Genomic DNA, 21,229 nt, shown 5'->3' on the forward strand with positions numbered 1-21,229 from the left:
CAATAATGACAAAATGTGTCGGTTTGTTGGTGGCGACATCAGAAAACACCTGCACTGCTGACAGTGGCAGCGTAATACGGTAGAGTTGTAGGCGTGATGGTTGCGCCAACAAATCTCGGAGGTCAGTATCAGATTGTTGCGCTACGGCGAGAGCTTCAAATTCAACTGCTTCAGTGATTGCTTCAATCCTGGAGATTGTATCAGCTGGCACATGTAGTCCTCCTTCAACGTGGACAATGCTGGTGGTGATATAGTCAAGGTATCGCAGCTGACGTAGCGATGCCTTCTCAGGACGCTGGCGGAAAGCATATGTTAGTGGCTTATGTCTGCGATGAGAGTGAACCGCTGTCCTTCCAACATGTGACGAAATTTCTTAGTAGCAGCATATGCAACATACAGCTCGCGATCATATGTGGACCAATTCTGCTGAGATGGCGATGGCTTTTTACTGAAAAAGGCTAAGGGCTGCCAGTGCCCGTCTATTTGCTGTTGCAGTGCAGCACCGATAGCAGTTGCAGATGCGTCGACCATCAGGGCGAGAGGCGCCTGCGGAACTGGATGCGCTAACAGTGAAGCTTCTGCCAAGGCAGTCTTCAGCTTGTTAAATGCCAACTCGGAATCACTGTCCCACTGGAGTTTGTCTTACGGCTTCGGTGAACCTTGCAAGAACTTATTGAGTGGTGTAGCTAGGAAGGTATGATTGCGAATGAATCGACGGTAAAAATTGGTTATGCCAAGAAATATAAGTAATTCTTTAATCGTCGTAGACTGGGAAAATTCAGTATAGCGTCTACTTTCTCCTGTGGTGGCCGTATGCCTCGAGTGTTGGTAGTGTAGCCTAGGAACTGTGCTTCAGCTGCTCCAAAAATGCACTTCGCCGGGTTGATGAGCAGGCCATGTGCACGTAAACGAGTGAAGATCTGTCGTACGTGTGATAGGTGTTCTGCCTGTGAATTTGACATGACCAAAACGTCGTCAATAAACACATAACAGAAGCCTAAGTCACGTGTCACTTCATCCATGAACCGTTGAAACGTTTGGGCAGCATTACAAAGTCCAAAAGGCTTTCGGGTAAATTCAAGAAGTCCGAACGGAGTGCAGACGCAGTCTTAGCAACGTCGTCAGGTGCCACAGGTATATGTAAAACGCACGAACTAAGTTCAAAGTAGAGAAGATTCGCTTACCGTGGACATTGAAGGTAAAATCTTCGATATGTGGGACTGGATAACGATCTGGAATGGTTCTGGCATTGAGCTGTCTGTGGTCGCCACAGGGACGCCATCCGTTATTCTTCTTTGGTACCACGTGTAGAGGAGATGACCAACTACTGCTCGATCGGCGGCAGATTCCTTGTGCTAGCGTCTACGAGAATTCCTGCTTAACTATCTTCAGTTTCTGGCGTGTCAAGCGGCGCGCTCGAGCATGTAGTGGTGGCCCAGGTGTAGTCAAAATATAGTGCACTGTCGAGTGCTGCACTGGTGCTAATGTGGGAGTCTGGCATGTGATCTCTGGGAACTGTCTGAGGAGCTCTATAAATGGAGAATCGCCAGTAACCACTCGTACTGCTGTGTCTTCCACACAACGCACTCGACCTTGGTTTGCTAGGTTGGTAGTAGTGTTAAAAAGGCGTCGATGACGGAGGTCAGGCAGGAGTCCACAAAATGATAAAAAATCCGCTCCAAGTGTGGCGTGAGTCACATCTGCTACGCCAAATTGCCATTCAAATTTGCGCCGCAGGCCCAATTCAAAACTAGTGCGACACGACCATACGTTGTTATTGTGAAACCATTGTCCGCGAAAAGGTGTCAGTCATCACATTTGCGACGTGGCCGACAGGCAGATGGATAGACCGACACGTGAGCACCCGTGTCTACCAAATACTGTAACTTTGTGCTGTGTTCCGTTACAAAAAGTCAACGGCTGCCGTCTGGAGGAGAGCCAATGGCCGGCATTACTGACTCCCTGCTGGGTTTCCCTGTTCACACGGCAGTTTACACTTGCACGCCTCGGAACCATACCGTCGGTGATACCAACAGATTCTTGTTGACGAAGGTGAGCGGCTGCGCCTACCTGGTGAACGGTGGCGACGAGAGCGGCGGCTGGTAGTTCAAGTGGTTCAAATGGATCTGAGCGCTATGGGACTTAACTTCTGAGGTCATCAGTCCCCTACAACTTAGAACTACACTCCTGGAAATGGAAAAAAGAACACATTGACACCGGTGTGTCAGACCCACCATACTTGCTCCGGACACTGCGAGAGGGCTGTACAAGCAATGATCACACGCACGGCACAGCGGACACACCAGGAACCGCGGTGTTGGCCGTCGAATGGCGCTAGCTGCGCAGCATTTGTGCACCGCCGCCGTCAGTATCAGCCAGTTTGCCGTGGCATACGGAGCTCCATCGCAGTCTTTAACACTGGTAGCATGCCGCGACAGGGTGGACCTGAACCGTATGTGCAGTTGACGGACTTTGAGCGAGGGCGTATAGTGGGCATGCGGGAGGCCGGGTGGACGTACCACCGAATTGCTCAACACGTGGGGCGTGAGGTCTCCACAATACATCGATGTTGTCGCCAGTGGTCGGCGAAAGGTGCACGTGCCCGTCGACCTGGGACCGGACCGCAGCGACGCACGGATGCTCGCCAAGACCGTAGGATCCTACGCAGTGCCGTAGGGGACCGCACCGCCACTTCCCAGCAAATTAGGGACACTGTTGCTCCTGGGGTATCGGCGAGGACCATTCGCAACCGTCTCCATGAAGCTGGGCTACGGTCCCGCACACCGTTAGGCCGTCTTCCGCTCACGCCCCAACATCGTGCAGCCCGCCTCCAGTGGTGTCGCGACAGGCATGAATGGAGGGACGAATGGAGACGTGTCGTCTTCAGCGATGAGAGTCGCTTCTGCCTTGGTGCCAATGATGGTCGTATGCGTGTTTGGCGCCGTGCAGGTGAGCGCCACAATCAGGACTGCATACGACCGAGGCACACAGGGCCAACACCCGGCATCATGGTGTGGGGAGCGATCTCCTACACTGGCTGTACACCACTGGTGATCGTCGAGGTTCACTGAATAGTGCACGGTACATCCAAACCGTCATCGAACCCATCGTTCTACCATTCCTAGACCGGCAAGGGAACTTGCTGTTCCAACAGGACAATGCACGTCCGTATGTATCCCGTGCCACCCAACGTGCTCTAGAAGGTGTACGTCAACTACCCTGGCCAGCAAGATCTCCGGATCTGTCCCCCATTGAGCATGTTTGAGACTGGATGAAGCGTCGTCTCACGCGGTCTGCACGTCCAGCACGAACGCTGGTCCAACTGAGGCGCCAGGTGGAAATGGCATGGCAAGCCGTTCCACAGGACTACATCCAGCATCTCTACGATCGTCTCCATGGGAGAATAGCAGCCTGCATTGCTGCGAAAGGTGGATATACACTGTACTAGTGCCGACATTGTGCATGCTCTGTTGCCTGTGTCTATGTGCCTGTGGTTCTGTCAGTGTGATCATGTGATGTATCTGACCCCAGGAATGTGTCAATAAAGTTTCCCCTTCCTGGGACAATGAATTCACGGTGTTCTTATTTCAATTTCCAGAACTGTACTTAAAACTAAGTAACCTAAGGACATCGCACACATCCATGCCAGAGGCAGGATTCGAACCTGCAACCGTAACGGTCACGCGGTTCCAAACTTTAGCGCCTAGAACCGCACGGCCACTTCGGCCGGCGGCGGCTGGTAGTCTGGGTCTGTAATGCAGCTACTTGTGCGGTTAGCTCGTCAACCTGTGCTTGTAGCGCGGCGAGACTTATCTGCCCGAGGTTGTGAGCAAACTGTTGCGAAGCATGCGGGTGGATACATTTCTGCTATGCAATCCTCGGTTTGCGCGAGTGCATCCAGATCGCTGGCACACACTGTCAATATTTTCTGCGAGTCGGGTGGCGGGCGCGATAGCCAGATATTCCGCGGAATGTCACTGACCGCGTTGCTCGCTAATCAATGCAGTCGGCGTAGTAGCTGCGATGGCGTGCCATAGCTTAGCTCCTCTGTGCGGAGTAGCTTCTCCAATCTCTTCGCCTCGGACTGCGAGAGCCGGGTAATCAGAGCGTTCTTGATGGTTGTGGAACGATCATTACTCGGTAGTGACGCCAGAATATCTCGTAATTCTGCGACCATATCTTCACTGAGTGCAGCAACTACATAACTGTAGTTCGTTTCGTTTGCGGTTGACTTTCTACTTGAGCAAACCACAGATCGGGATTTTGTTGCCAAAAAGGTGGTGGTTTTACTGTCACGCGATTAACTACTGCGCCAGTAGACACTTCCGCAGTTGTTGGTGGGTCTGCCATCGTGAGTTACGGCGAAATGGAACACGGAGGATGCGCGACGCGGCTGACGCGGATGTTCGTATTTAACGCGATGCAGCACGATACGGAGCGTTAGTGATCGTCGCATTTCACGTTAGTGACCGTCGGACATCACGTAGAGTGATTGCCATTTGTAACTATTATCTCTGGCGCAGTCACTGACTTATTTGTTTTTATGCTGTTCTGTTGTTTAATCTTCTAGTAAAGGAGTCGTATGAGTTACGGTGCGTTTTTTATGTTGCAGCTAAGTAAATACAACTAGTCCCGCAACAGTGGTGTACTGGTTTTTCATCAGTCTGTGGAAGAACATAGCCCAAACTACCTGCTTCATTTTCACCAAATCTTCAGTATCATTTCCAGTGGCCATCCCGTAATATTGCTGCAGTTCATCAATAATTTTGTCTGTCAGCCTGCTCTTATGGTTTTACCATCAGGCACTTTCTTGTCTCTCAAACTTTATTTCAACTTCCTCAAACTGGTAACCATCTTCTTCCAGTCACGACCAATAGAAACACCTAATTTAACAACACAGCTATCCACAGCCTTGTCTATAAAAAAATTACAAATTTTATTGCACCTTGAAGTAATGCACTTAAAAATTTTAACATTTTCAACTGGTGTAGATTATATTTAAAAAAATAAAATAAATACTTCCCATGTGGGTTTATATATATATACTCCTGGAAATTGAAATAAGAACACCGTGAATTCATTGTCCCAGGAAGGGGAAACTTTATTGACACATTCCTGGGGTCAGATACATCACATGATCACACTGACAGAACCACAGGCACATAGACACAGGCAACAGAGCATGCACAATGTCGGCACTAGTACAGTGTATATCCACCTTTCGCAGCAATGCAGGCTGCTATTCTCCCATGGAGACGATCGTAGAGATGCTGGATGTAGTCCTGTGGAACGGCTTGCCATGCCATTTCCACCTGGCGCCTCAGTTGGACCAGCGTTCGTGCTGGACGTGCAGACCGCGTGAGACGACGCTTCATCCAGTCCCAAACATGCTCAATGGGGGACAGATCCGGAGATCTTGCTGGCCATGGTAGTTGACTTACACCTTCTAGAGCACGTTGGGTGGCACGGGATACATGCGGACGTGCATTGCCCTGTTGGAACAGCAAGTTCCCTTGCCGGTCTAGGAATGGTAGAACGATGGGTTCGATGACGGTTTGGATGTACCGTGCACTATTCAGTGTCCCCTCGACGATCACCAGTGGTGTACGGCCAGTGTAGGAGATCGCTCCCCACACCATGATGCCGGGTTTTGGCCCTGTGTGCCTCGGTCGTATGCAGTCCTGATTGTGGCGCTCACCTGCACGGCGCCAAACACGCATACGACCATCATTGGCACCAAGGCAGAAGCGACTCTCATCGCTGAAGACGACACGTCTCCATTCGTCCCTCCATTCACGCCTGTCGCGACACCACTGGAGGCGGGCTGCACGACGTTGGGGCGTGAGCGGAAGACGGCCTAACGGTGTGTGAGACCGTAGCCCAGCTTCATGGAGACGGTTGCGAATGGTCCTCGCCGATACCCCAGGAGCAACAGTGTCCCTAATTTGCTGGGAAGTGGCGGTGCGGTCCCCTAGGGCACTGCGTAGGATCCTACGGTCTTGGCGTGCATCCGTGCGTCGCTGCGGTCCGGTCCCAGGTCGACGGGCACGTGCACCTTCCGCCGACCACTGGCGACAACATCGATGTACTGTGGAGACCTCGCGCCCCACGTGTTGAGCAATTCGGCGGTACGTCCACCCGGCCTCCCGCATGCCCACTATATGCCCTCGCTCAAAGTCCGTCAACTGCACATACGGTTCACGTCCACGCTGTCGCGGCATGCTACCAGTGTTAAAGACTGCGATGGAGCTCCGTATGCCACGGCAAACTGGCTGACACTGACGGCGGCGGTGCACAAATGCTGCGCAGCTAGCGCCATTCGACGGCCAACACCACGGTTCCTGGTGTGTCCGCTGTGCCGTGCGTGTGATCATTGCTTGTAAAGCCCTCTCGCAGTGTCCGGAGCAAGTATGGTGGGTCTGACACACCGGTGTCAATGTGTTCTTTTTTCCATTTCCAGGAGTGTATATATGGAAATTATAATTAAGTAAAAATCCGAAAATTTGAAAAAATTTCCCTTCTAACTCCCCTTAAATTATTTAAGTTCCTTCACTGCTCTGAGGTTGTCTACTTATATGTTACTCTTGTTGGCAGCGGTTGTTGATTCGAATTCTTGAATATTTATTTCGTCGTCTTTGGTAAAGGAATTTCGGAAGCATGTGTTTAATAACACTGCTCTGACAGCACCGTCTTCCATAGTATGTGGATTGCTATCGTGCAGAGAAGGCATTGATTGTGTCTTGCCGCTAGCATACCAGAGGCTAGTGTCGCGCTCTGTCCATGGGAGTCGTTCTCAGACCCGACTGCTGCTGTAACAGAATGATCGTCCGTCTCAACGAGTCCGCTAGCGAATATTGCAAAGTGCCTGTTTGCAACATACAACGGGATTCGCTACCTCGCGGAAGACAATTACTCAACAGCAGCACAGCTCCAATGGTCCAGGCAACACAGCAGCCGAACAGCAGCTGACTGAAGGCACGTGCTGTGGTCTGAAGATTACCTCATTTCAAATTATGCAAGGCGTCCAGCTCAACGGCGATCCGATGAGGCGTTTAGACCATACTGTGAGAAAGGCATAATGAAGGCGATTTGTGGGGAAGTTTTCGTGCCTCGACTGGGGCCCATTCATTGAGGGTGCCTCGAACATAAACCAGGACGTTTACTTCAACATTCTCGGTGGCAATGTGTTGCCTTTCCTTCGAAGTTTTCATGATGTTCATGCTGTGCCCACTACCATCTTCCAACATGACAAGTGTAGAGTTCACATGGCAGTAGGCGTATCTTCCTGGCTTGACCATCACTGATGGATACTAATGCACATCAGTTGTCCCGTCAAATCGCCTGATCTTAATCCGATCTCAGTGACTAGCACTATCTGGAATTGCAGGTGAAATGTATCAATCAGGATTCCCACCATTTGGTAGCCGTATCTTAATTAACCATCAGTGGTTGGTTTCAGATAGATATGCCTCATGAAACTAGTAGTCTAGCTTCCTCGCCTGACGCGGACCGCTACCGAGGTCAGAGGCAGTGTTATACGGTAGAAGTATAATGTCTCCTCAGGGTGGCCAGTTCTTTGTTTGATGTGCTTATTAATTTCTCTCTCATTACTAAAGGTGATCAGAGGAGCCGTCGTGGGGTGTAGTGGAAGCATCCCCAAGTTGCATCAACAACTGGCTCACTCTTTCGAATGTTTCAGGCTGTAGCCAAACACCATCACACGCTACGTGAACACCCAGCTTAACAGCCGTGTACCGCAAGTCTCTAGAGGAACGGAGGGTTCCAAATGATTGGAAAAGAGCACAGATAGTCCCAGTCTTCAAGAAGGGTCGTCGAGCAGATGCGCAAAACTATAGACCTGTATCTCTGACGTCGATCTGTTGTAGAATTTTAGAACATGTTTTTTGCTCGAGTATCATGTCGTTTTTGGAAACCCAGAATCTACTATGTAGGAATCAACATGGATTCCGGAAACAGCGATCGTGTGAGACCCAACTCGCTTTATTTGTTCATGAGACCCAGAAAATATTAGACACAGGCTCCCAGGTAGATGCTATGTTTCTTGACTTCCGGAAGGCGTTCGATACAGTTCCGCACTGTCGCCTGATAAACAAAGTAAGAGCCTACGGAATATCAGACCAGCTGTGTGGCTGGATTGAAGAGTTTTTAGCAAACAGAACACAGCATGTTGTTATCAATGGGGAGACGTCTACAGACGTTAAAGTAACCTCTGGCGTGCCACAGGGGAGTGTTATGGGACCATTGCTTTTCACAATATATATAAATGACCTAGTAGATAGTGTCGGAAGTTCCATGCGGCTTTTCGCGGATGATGCTGTAGTATACAGAGAAGTTGCAGCATTAGAAAATTGTAGCGAAATGCAGGAAGATCTGCAGCGGATAGGCACTTGGTGCAGAGAGTGGCAACTGACCCTTAACATAGACAAATGTAATGTATTGCGAATACATAGAAAGAAGGATCCTTTATTGTATGATTATATGATAGCGGAACAAACACTGGTAGCAGTTACTTCTGTAAAATATCTGGGAGTATGCGTGCGGAACGATTTGAAGTGGAATGATCATATAAAATTAATTGTTGGTAAGGCGGGTACCAGGTTGAGATTCATTGGGAGAGTGCTTAGAAAATGTAGTCCATCAACAAAGGAGGTGGCTTACAAAACACTCGTTCGACCTATACTTGAGTATTGCTCATCAGTGTGGGATCCGTACCAGATCGGTCTGACGGAGGAGATAGAGAAGATCCAAAGAAGAGCGGCGCGTTTCGTCACAGGGTTATTTGGTAACCGTGATAGTGTTACGGAGATGTTTAATAAACTCAAGTGGCAGACTCTGCAAGAGAGGCGCTCTGCATCGCGGTGTAGCTTGCTCGCCAGGTTTCGAGAGGTATCGAATATATTGCTTCCCCCTACTTATACCTCCCGAGGAGGTCACGAATGTAAAATTAGAGAGATTAGAGCGCGCCGGAGGCTTTCAGACAGTCGTTCTTCCCGCGAACCATACGCGACTGGAACAGGAAAGGGAGGTAATGACAGTGGCACGTAAAGTGCCCTCCGCCACACACCGTTGGGTGGCTTGCGGAGTATAAATGTAGATGTAGATGTTTGTGTATCACCAACTGGTTTAGCATACGCAACTTCTCAGATGGCCCACACAAGCAAAAATTGCGGGATTGAAGTCTGGTGATGATGGTGGCCAGGAATAGCCTCCTCATCCAATCCAACTCCTGGGGAAAGGTCATTCAGATGCAGATGAACGGAGATACCGTAGTGAGCTGCTGCTCCATCGTGCATAAGCCACACTACCTGTAGGACAGCTGAGGGCACATTCTCCAGCAAAAGAGGGTGAATGTTCTTCAGGAATTCCACATGTGTGTGCCCAGTGAAGAGTTGCGGGAAGACGAGTGCTTCCAGGTTGTCGCTATTAATCCCAGCCAGACAATGATACTAAACCATTGCTAACGTAACAGTTCAACCATTTTTTCTGTAGCCCAAGGATGACAACTGGATACGCTTATTATGGTTAATTAATACGACAAAGTGTATAATATAGTGTACGAGTAATAATTATTAAGTACTTCATTACACACTGTCCAATTTGAGACACATGCTGACATGTACGTATTCGTTAATTTTCCTGTGTGGAATCACCTCCTTATTTAATATTTATCTTACATAGTGGGACCTCAGCTATCACACTATAACACTGCTGAATGTGCAGGTCTAGCAGGGAGGCATCACATGTACTATAAGGGTATTTTTAAGAACGTTCCGGTTTTTTGGGCCGGCCGGTGTGTCCGTGCGGTTCTAGGCGCTTCAGTGTGGAACCGCGTGACCGCTACGATCGCAGGTTCGAATCCTGCCTCGGGCATGGACGTGTGTGATGTCCTTAGGTTAGTTAGGTTTAAGTAGTTCTAAGTTCTAGGGGACTGATGACCACAGATGTTAAGTCCCATAGTGCTCAGAGCCATTTGAACCGGTTTTTTTGTATATTTCACGTGGATATAGTTGTAATGTAAATGTGGGTGTAAATGTACACCGAAGTGCCAAGGAAACTGGTATAAGCATGCATATTCAAACAGAGAGATATGTAAACAGGTAGAATACGGCGCTGCTGACGGGAACGCCTACAAAAGACCACATCTGGCGCAGTCGTTAGATCGGGTGCTACAATGGCAGGTTATCAAGAATTGAGTTTGAACGTGGTGTTATAGACATCGCACGAGCGATGGGACACGCTTTGCATCTCCGAGGTAGGAATGAAGTGAGGATTTTCCCGTACGACCATTTTACGACTGTAACGTGAATATAAGGAATCCGGTAAAACATCAAATCTCTGACATCGCTGCATCCGGAAAAAATTCCTACAGGAATGGGACCAACGACGACTGAAGAGAATCGTTCAGCGTGACAGAAGTGTAACCCTTCCGCAAATTGCTGCCGATTTCGGTGATGAGCCATCAAGGAGTGTCACCGTGCAAACCATTCAACGAAACGTTATCGATACGGGCTTTCGGAGCCGAAGGCCCACTCGTGTACCCTTGAGACTGCACGACGCAGAGCCTCACGCGTCGCCTGTGCCCATCAACCCTGAAATTGGACTGCTGATGATTGAAAACACGTTGCCTGGTCGGACGAGTCCCGTTTCAATTTGTATCGAGGGGGTGGACGTGTACAGGCATGGAAACAAATCCATGAATCCATGGACCCTGCATGTCAACAGGGCACTGTTCAAGCTTGTGTAGGGTCTGTAATTGTGTTAAGCGTGTGCAATTGGAGTGATATGGGGGTCTCTGATACAACTCTGACAGGTGACAGGTACGCAAGAATCCTGAATGATCACCTGAATCCATTCACGTCCATTGTGCATTCCGACGGAGTTGGACAATTCCAGCAGGACAGTGAGACGGCCCACACGTCCGGAATTGCTACAGAGTGGCTCCAGGAACACTCTTCTAAGTTTAAACACTTCCTCTGGTGACAAAACTACCAAGACATGAACTTTGTTGAGCATATCTGGGATGCCTTGCAACGTGCCATTCAGAAGATATCTCCACCCCTCGTACTCTTACAGATATATCGACAGCCCTGCATGTTTCATGGTGTTAGTTCCCTCCAGCACTGCTTCAGACATTAGTCGAGTCCATGTCACGTCGTGTTGCGGCACTTCTGCATGCTCGCAGGAGCCCTGCACGATATTAGGCAGGTGTACCAGATTCTTTGGGTCGCCAGTGTAGGCGTACATCTGGATGTAGGTGCTGGTTCAGATGCATAAGCTGACGCAGAGGGAGACATAGATGCCAATGCAGATGTAGATGTTCTTGGAGGTGTAGATCAGATATAGGTGCTGATGTCAGTGGACGTTTAAATGTAGATGTAGACATGGATGAAAATGCTGATGTAGATGTAGATGCAAATGTAGATGTAGGTGCAAATGTAGATGAAGGTGCAAACGTGGATGTAGATGTAAATGCAGATGCAGATGTAGATGCAGATGCAAATATAGATGTTGGTGCAAATGTAGATGTAGGTGCAAATGTAGATGTAGGTGCAAACATAGATGGAGATGTAGATGTGCAGATGCAGATGTAGATGTGGATGCAGATGCAAATGTAGATGTAGATGCAGATGCAAATGTAGATGTAGATGCAGATGTAGATTTAAATGTAGATTTAGGTAAAATATTGGTGTAGATGCAGATATAGATGCCTGACGCCTTCCTGGAAATGCACAGCTTGCCTACTCTGTTTCTAGAGCACACGGATTGGGTGTGGCGGTGTTGCAGACGCGCCGTACTGCGAGGAGGAGGGCGAGTCGGTGGTGGGCGCGACGCGGCAGGAGACGCTGGAGGTGTGGTGCCGCGTGTCGTGCGACCCGCCGGCGCTCGCCTTCCACTGGCAGTTCAACAGCTCCGGCGAGACGGCCGAGGTGGCGGCGGCGCGCTTCTCCAGCAACGGCAGCGCGTCCCTGCTGCGCTACACAGTGCGCTCCGAGCTCGACTACGGCACGCTGCTGTGCTGGGCGCGCAACGCCGTGGGCGCACAGGCCCGGCCCTGCGTCTTTCAGGTAGTCGCCGCAGGTAAAGCGCGTCCCCGGCTGCCACCACCACAAGGCCCCAGCTCCATCCCCTGTTCCTCTGACTTTCCACAAGGTGTTAAATACACGAGGGTTGGAACTTTAATAGTGGCAACTATTTGTTTACAGCTCGTACAAAATACACTCCTGGAAATGGAAAAAAGAACACATTGACTCCGGTGTGTCAGACCCACCATACTTGCTCCGGACACTGCGAGAGGGCTGTACAAGCAATGATCACACGCACGGCACAGCGGACACACTAGGAACCGCGGTGTTGGCCGTCGAATGGCGCTAGCTGCGCAGCATTTGTGCACCGCCGCCGTCAGTGTCAGCCAGTTTGCCATGGCATACGGAGCTCCATCGCAGTCTTTAACACTGGTAGCATGCCGCGACAGCGTGGACGTGAACCGTATGTGCAGTTGACGGACTTTGAGCGAGGGCGTATAGTGGGCATGCGGGAGGCCGGGTGGACGTACCGCCGAATTGCTCAACACGTGGGGCGTGAGGTCTCCACAGTACATCGATGTTGTCGCCAGTGGTCGGCGGAAGGTGCACGTGCCCGTCGACCTGGAACCGGACCGCAGCGACGCACGGATGCACGCCAAGATCGTAGGATCCTACGCAGTGCCGTAGGGGACCGCACCGCCACTTCCCAGCAAATTAGGGACACTGTTGCTCCTGGGGTATCGGCGAGGACCATTCGCAACCGTCTCCATGAAGCTGTGCTACGGTCCCGCACACCGTTAGGCCGTCTTCCGCTCACGCCCCAACATCGTGCAGCCCGCCTCCAGTGGTGTCGCGACAGGCGTGAATGGAGGGACGAATGGAGACGTGTCGTCTTCAGCGATGAGAGTCGCTTCTGCCTTGGTGCCAATGATGGTCGTATGCGTGTTTGGCGCCGTGCAGGTGAGCGCCACAATCAGGACTGCATACGACCGAGGCACACAGGGCCAACACTCGGCATCATGGTGCGGGGAGCGATCTCCTACACTGGCCGTACACCACTGGTGATCGTCGAGGGGACACTGAATAGTGCACGGTACATCCAAGCCATCATCGAACCCATCGTTCTACCATTCCTAGACCGGCAAGGGAACTTGCTGTTCCAACAGGACAATGCACGTCCGCATGTATCCCGTGCCACCCAACGTGCTCTAGAAGGTGTAAGTCAACTACCCTGGCCAGCAAGATCTCCGGATCTGTCCCCCATTGAGCATGTTTGGGCTTGGATGAAGCGTCGTCTCACGCGGTCTGCACGTCCAGCACGAACGCTGGTCCAACTGAGGCTCCAGGTGGAAATGGCATGGCAAGCCGTACCACAGGACTACATCCAGCATCTCTACGATCGTCTCCATGGGAGAATAGCAGCCTGCATTGCTGCGAAAGGTGGATATACACTGTACTAGTGCCGACATTGTGCATGCTCTGTTGCCTGTGTCTATGTGCCTGTGGTTCTGTCAGTGTGATCATGTGATGTATCTGACCCCAGGAATGTGTCAATAAAGTTTCCCCTTCCTGGGACAATGAATTCATGGTGTTCTTATTTCAATTCAAAGGAGTGTAGATACGTGTTTCAAGGTTTTACTGACCTTCAAAGTAGTCACCAGCATTGTGTATAACCCGTTCCGAGCAATGTGGAAGTCGTAGAATACTGTTAGCAGTGCCAGTTGTGTTGACAGTTCGGGCGGCGCGGTCTATTGCCTGACGAATTTGTAGCAATTCTGAAGCGAATACCGTGACGTGTTTGCTTCAGTTTAGAAACCGAGTTAATCTCACGAGGGCTTAAGTCAGGGGAGTGCAGTAGGTGGTACAGCACTTAGCAGCCCCATCAGTCAAACAAACCAGTAACAGCTTGCATTGTACGTGCTTGAGCATTGTCCTGCAAAATGATGGTCAGGTCCTGCAGAAAGTGTCTTCAGTTCTGTGTCTAAGCTGGTCGTAGGTTGTGTTCCAACAATAAACAGCACAGAGACAGAAGTGATGACACTTTCTGCAGGACCTGACCATCATGTTGCAGGACAATGCTCAAGCACGTACAGTGCAAGCTGTTACTGATTTGTTTGACAGATGGGGCTGCTAAGTGCTGTACCACCTACTGCACTCCCCTGACTTAAGCCCTCGTGAGTTCAACTCGGTTTCTAAACTGAAGGAAACACGTCACGGCATTCGCTTCAGAACCGCTACAAATTCGTCGGGCAATAGACCGCGCCGCTCGAACTGTCAACACAACTGGCACTGCTAAGAGTATCCTACGAGTTCCACATCGCTGGCAACGGGTTATAAACAATGCTGGTGACTACTTTGAAGGTCAGTAAAGCTTTGAAACTCGTATCTATATTGTACGAGCTATAAATGAGTAGTTGCCACTATTAAAGTTCCAACCCTCGTAGTTTCACAGTGTCGCCCGCCAGACAATGTAAGCGATACCTGTGAACACAGGGTGGGAGGGGAAAACAAGACTTGGAACGGCTTACCTAGAATTGTCATCGTTTGTCACTTAAAAATTCATATCTATTTTTGATAAACATATCACTTTAACAAAGGGCATGAAGAATACATGCTAATTTAAATATGCTCTCGAATTTACCACTTAAAATTAGTCAATAATTAAGATCAATGGCACCATATGTTCTTGTTTGGATCTTCAGTCCAGAGACTGGTTTGATGCAGCTCTCCATGCTACGTTATCCTGTAACTACTGCAATCAACTGTAACTACTGCAACCTACATCCTTCTGAGTCTGTTCATGCCTTGGTCTCCCTCTACGGTTTTTACTCCCCAAGCTTCCCTCTAATACTAAATTGGTGATCCCTTGATGCCTCAGAATGTGTCCTACCAACCGATCCCTTCTTCTAGTCAGGTTGTGGCTCAAATACCTCTTCTCCTCAATTCTGTTCAGTTCCTCCTCATTATTTACGTGATCTACCCATCTAATCTTCAGCATTCTACTGTAGCACCACATTTCAAAACCTTCTAATCTCTTCTTGTTTAAACCATTTGTCACCCATGTTTCACTCCCATGTATGGCTACACTCCATACAAATAATTTCAGAAAAGGCTTCCTAATACTTAAATCTATACTCGATGTTAATAAATTTCTCTTCTTCAGAAACGCTCTCCTTGCCATTGCCAGCCTACATTTTATATCCTCTCTAATTCGACCATCATCAGTTATTTTGCTACCGAAATACCAAAACTCATCTACTACTTTAAGCGTCTAATTCCCTAATCCCCTCAGCATCAGCCGATTTAATTCTACTACATTCCATTATCCTTGATTTGCTTTTCTTGATGTTCGTCTTATATCTTCCTTTCAAGACACTGTGCATTCCGTTCAACTGTGCTTCCATGTCCTTTTTTGTCTCTGACAGAATTACAATGTCGTCAGCAAACCTGAGTTTTTATCTCTTCTCCATGGATTTTAATTGCTACTCCAAATTTTACTTTTGTTTCCTTTACTGCTTGCTCAGTATACAGATTGAATAACATTGGAGATAGGCTACAACCCTGTCTCACTCCATTTTCAACCACTACTTCACTTTCGTGCCCCTCGACTCTTATACCTGCCATCTAGTTTCTGTACAAATTGTAAACAGCATTTCGCCACCTTCAGAATTTAGAAGAGTATTCCAGTCAAGATTGTCAAAAGCTCTCTCTAAGCCTACCATAATGACACCATAATGGAATTTAAAGTTTTTTTTATAATTTGGAAAAAATTCAAACTATCTCATCCCTTAAACTGTAACCTTACAAGTGATATTTAATGACAGCTAAACAAAACGATTTCTGTAATACATATTCTCCAAGCCATCAACAGACAATCTTGGCATTAAGGTAGATAGACATAAATAGCTTTAAGGGGGGTAGGACGTCAAACGGGCTGACTTGTAGCAGGAGAGGCACCACAGGACATTTTAATTTCCACTGTCTATACTTTTACAAATAAATTCATTAAAGTTTATCAGCATGAGCAGGAAGGATTCAGGATTAATACTCACAGCAGTGGAAGTTCAAAAACATAACAAAATAAAATTTTTATATGTGAATTTCATCAGTTTATCACTTTCAATTGGCTGCATTTGTTGATGTAGGTACACATTTCTTCATAAGTAGGAGCGATTCTTCGCTGAATTTTGCACAGCATACAAACCATACCTACAGGTGTACGGAACTCTAGAATTTTCCAAATTTATTAAAAACTGTGGTACAAGTTGAAATAATAAACTATAAAATTTGAGTTTTCTCTAAACATGAAGTTTGAAATGTAACAGCTCATTAATTTTCTCATAAATTAAATGAATTCTAGAGATTCACACACCTGCAAGTATGGTTTGTATGCTCTGCAAAATTCATCGAAGAATCTCTCTTACTTATGAAGAAAAGTGTACACCTAGCGACAAATGGAGCCAATATTAAGACAAAAAATGATGAAATTTCACATGTAAAAAAAAATTGATGTGAGTGTAAATACTGAATCCTTCCTGGTCGTTATGACAAAGTTTTATGAATTTATTCGTAAAAGTATAGACAGTGAAATTAAAATGTCCTGTGGTGCCTCTCCTGCTACAAGTCGGCCTTTTGATGTCCTATCCCCTAAACAAACGATCTAAGTCTGGTCAGTTGGATCAATAGACAAATTTTCTTCAAAAATGAAAGAATATTTGCATGGCGCAAGGTGACGTTATGTTAACACATTAATTTCTAAAAAAAATCAGGACTTCAAAAATAACCTTGAGGATAAGGGACACTTTTATATGCAAGACGCTGACGTAGGCGAGTCATACAATGAGCCTCGCTAGCAGTCAGAGTGGAATAAGTGTAACTGACTGAATTTAAAGCTCACAACAGCCTCAAGACATGACGTCTACATAAACAGGCAGCCGATAAAACGATAAGCTTTGTGCGGGAAAGAGAAAGGCTGATAAAACCCAGTTTAATCTGTAGACAACCGACATGAACAAACTTGTGCCGCCCCCAGATACCGTCCGATACCACAAACACCGTGGTGTCACACCAACAGGACTCCAGGTCGCGGCAAGCACGCTACAATCACGCGAGGGCCCGAACTTCAGGAACACAACTAGCAAAAGCTGTCGACAAGAATACTATGGAATAAGCACGAATAAATTAAGCCAAGATAATTCAAGTCTCTTCTAACGTTACTCGCCAAAAGGCGCCTTTAGAAGCTAATATCAAGAAGCCAGAAAATTATTCAGGCGGCTACGCTTCTAGTAATGGCTTCACTCGTTTTAACATAACAAGGAGTTTAAAAGGAGAAAAATTTGCAACGCCACTCGCCGATATACCTCAGAGACCAAAGCTTACTCGAACCCTACAAAACGAAGTGCACAAATTAAAATCCAGAAAACATACTTCAAATACAGAGCCTTACCGGTACAGATCCGGCAAAGGGCCGTTAATTTAATCAGTGTCTTGAGGGGTGCTTCATCCTTACTTCTATAATTGATGTTATTTAGCATAAAATTTCAGCCACCAACAAATGGATCAAAGTATTAAGCTTGCACAATAGGCTCTAAAACAATTCACATATTAACACTCCCCTCTAAAATCAAAAAAATCATTTTAACAGAAACACATCTCTATTAAATAGTAAATGGGATGCAACAAATTTTAAAACTACTCCGAAATACTACACGACTGGCCATTAAAATTGCTACACCAAGAAGAAATGCAGATGATAAACGGGTATTCACTAGACAAATATATTATACTAGAAATGACATGTGATTACATTTTCACGCATTTTAGGTGCATAGATCCTGAGAAATCAGTATCCAGAACAACCACCTCTGGCCGTTATAACGGCCTTGATACGCCTGGGCATTGAGTCAAACACAGCTTGGATGGCGTGTACAGGTACAGCTGCCCATGCAGCTTCAACACGATACCACAGTTCATCAAGAGCAGTGACTGGCGTATTGTGACGAGCCTGATGCTCGGTCACCATTGACCAGACGTTTTCAGTTGGAGATAGATCTGGAGAATGTGCTGGCCAGGACAGCAGTCGAACAATTTCTGTATCCAGAAAGGCCCGTACAGGACCTGCAACATGCGGTCGTGCATTATCCTGCTGAAATGTAGGGTTTCGCAGGGATCGAATGAAGGGTAGAGTCACGGGTCGTAACACATCTGAAATGTAACGTCCACTGTTCAAAGTGTCGTCAATGCGAACAAGAGGTGACCGAGAAGTGTAACCAATGGCACCCCATACCATCAAGGCGGGTGATCACGCTTCCAATTTGCGTTCACCGCGGTGTCGCAAACACGGATGCGACCATCATGATGCTGTAAAGGCAATCTGGATTCATCCGAAAAACTGAAGTTTTGCCATTCGTGCACCCAGGTTCGTCGTTCAATATACCATTGCAGGCGCTCCTGTCTGTGATGTAGCGTCAAGAGTAACCGCAGCCATGGTCTCCGAGCTGATGGTACATGCTGCTGCAAACGTCGTCGAGCCGTTCGTGCACATGGTTGTTGTCTTGCAAACGTCCCCATCTGTTGACTCAGGGATTGAGACGTGGCTGCACGATCCGTTACAGCCATGCGGATAAGATGCCTGTCATCTAGACTGCTAGTGATACGAGGCCGTTGGGATCCAGCACGGCGTTCCGTATTACCCTCCTGAACCCACCGATTCCATATTCTGCTAACAGCCATTGGATTTTGACCAACGCGATCAGCAATGTCGCGATACGAGAAACCGCAATCGCGATAGGCTACAATCCGACCTTTATGAAATTCGGAAACGTGATGGTACGCATTTCTCCTCCTTACACGAGGCATCACAACAACGTTTCACCAGGCAACGCCGGTAAACTACTGTTTGTGTATGAGAAATCGGTTGGAAACTCTCCTCATGTTGTAGGTGTCGCCACCGGTGCCAACCTTGTGTGAATGCTCTGAAATGCTAATCATTTCCATATCACAGCATCTTCTTCCTGTCGGTTAAATTTCGCGTCTGTAGCACGTCATCTTCGTCGTGTAGCAATTTTAATGGCCAGTAGTGTAGCTAATCTTCCAATTTTACGCCACAGCTTGGCCCATAAAACTTTATAATTCCCAAAATCACATAAGATAAGCGAAACATACACCACTGCACTCTCAAACAGTATGTTAACTGTTCCATCAAATTAGACTGCAACAAATGTCAGAGAGCTATGCGAGGAAGGAACCACGCGAGCAGACAGGTAAATAATACCGACCGTTGCACAAGAAGTGCTGTCAAGTCCAAACACTTAAAATTTCACTCAACGAATGGACCGCCAAATCCGTAATTCCGGCAGTCCACTACAATCGGAGACGACTCTCAACATCGAAAACTGGCTCTCCGGCGGGCAGGGTTTGTCTCTCAGAGAGCTGTCTGCCGCCAGGCAGCCATGTACTCCAATACTCGGCTCTTACTAAATCCCCGGCGGGCGCGCAGGCTTGTTTCTCAGTTCGCCACGGCAACTATAAGACCAGAGACACTACACTACAATCACACCTCCTATCGAGATGTCAGTACATCAGAAAAAGAAACGAGCCAAACATTCGACTCGATCTGGTGCGGCTTGGTAAGAGCTTACCTAACATGTGCACCTTCATCTGCATCTATACTTTGCAACCGAAAATTTCTAATGGAGAGTTCTTGTGGTGTAACAATCAGCTCCCTTTGCTGATCCATTCCAAAGACGTTATGCAAACTATGGCAGCTTTAATTCCTCTAATTTCCTAGTCAACATTTCCCAAAACGTGTGTAGGAGAGAGTACTGTAGTATTCTGCCTGACTCATCTTGGAATGCAAGCTTGTAAAGGAGTACTACTGCTGACAGCTGTCATGGGCCCTATACTGTAGTGATTGTTAACCCCGTGCTACTGTCATTTCTTCGACAGCTTTTTAAGCGGGACAGTGCACGTCTGCATACGGCTGCTGAGAAGCAACATACTCTTCATGAAACTTCCTGGTAGATTAAAACTGCGTGCCGGACCGAGACTCGAACTCTGGACCTTTGCCTTTCGCGTGCAAGTGCTCTACCATCTGAGCTACCCATGCACGACTCACGACCTGTCCTCACAGCTTCAATTCTGCCAGTACCTCGTCTCCTACCTTCCAAACTTCACAGAAGCTCTTCTGCGAACCTAGCAGAACTAACACTGCTGGAAGAAAGGATATTGCTGAAACATGGCTTAGCCACAGCCTGGGGGATGTTTCCAGAATAAGATTTTCGCTCTGCAGCGGAGTGTGCGCTGATGTGAAACTTCCTGGCAGATTAAGACTGTGTGCCGGACCGAGACTCGAACTCGGGACCTTTGCCTTTCGCGAGCAAGTACTCTACCATCTGAGCTACCCAAGCACGACTCACGACCTGTCCTCACAGCTTCAATTCTGCCACTACCTCGTCTCCTGCCTACCAAACTTCACAGAAGCTCTTCTCCGAACCAGGCAAAGGTCCCGAGTTCGAGTCTCAGTCAGGCACATAGTTTTAATTTGGCAGGAAGTTTCATATCAGCTCACACTCCGCTGCAGAGTGAAAATCTCATTCTGAATACTCTTCATGGTTTCCAACAACTGCCCTATCTAGCTAATCACCAGATCTCAATCCAATTGAGCACATATGGAAGACGGTGAAGCGGGAACTTACGCATTCTCCAAACCCTGCATGAACCATTGCCCAACTGCAACAAGCGGTGCAAGATGCTTGGGACAGTCTATCACAGGATGGCCTTTCGACACCTCTACAATCGTCTGCGTGTGAGAATACACGCCCTTGTTGCCCCCATAGACTTCTCAGGCCCTGCACGCACAATTGTGCCTTTGTGGTGTTGCTTCTTCTCTTTCCTTGTGGGTAACGCTGGAAAGTTCAGGCGGGCACTGCAAATAGTGGTACGAGGTTTCTGACGTATGCGATGCCTTTTAGTTCCCTGTTCGGTCTCTGAATGGCGCTAATAGTCGGCAAATTTGTAGTTGGTCAAGATGGTGGCCAGGAAGAGCATGTTCGACTGTTTGTCTCTGTTATCATAATACAAATTCGATTAAAATCATTTTCATGGCATAAATCTACTTTAAATATATTGTCTTGCGTAAATATCTGATAAAATTGATAATTTATTTGAAAAGTAACATAGTTGTA

General features: G+C 47.8%; 1 protein-coding gene across 1 annotated transcript in view; it reads left to right on the forward strand.

Annotated features, from left to right (window-relative positions):
• LOC124778420 (nephrin-like) overlaps positions 1–21,229 on the forward strand; it is a 159,389-nt gene that overhangs the window by 109,608 nt on the left and 28,552 nt on the right. Inside the window, exon 9 of the mRNA XM_047253642.1 lies at positions 11,806–12,099. Coding sequence (XP_047109598.1) covers positions 11,806–12,099 — 294 coding nt within the window. The remainder of the gene's footprint in view (positions 1–11,805; positions 12,100–21,229) is intronic.

Source organism: Schistocerca piceifrons, chromosome 1, assembly GCF_021461385.2.
Source record: "Schistocerca piceifrons isolate TAMUIC-IGC-003096 chromosome 1, iqSchPice1.1, whole genome shotgun sequence".
Taxonomy (NCBI): domain Eukaryota; kingdom Metazoa; phylum Arthropoda; class Insecta; order Orthoptera; family Acrididae; genus Schistocerca; species Schistocerca piceifrons.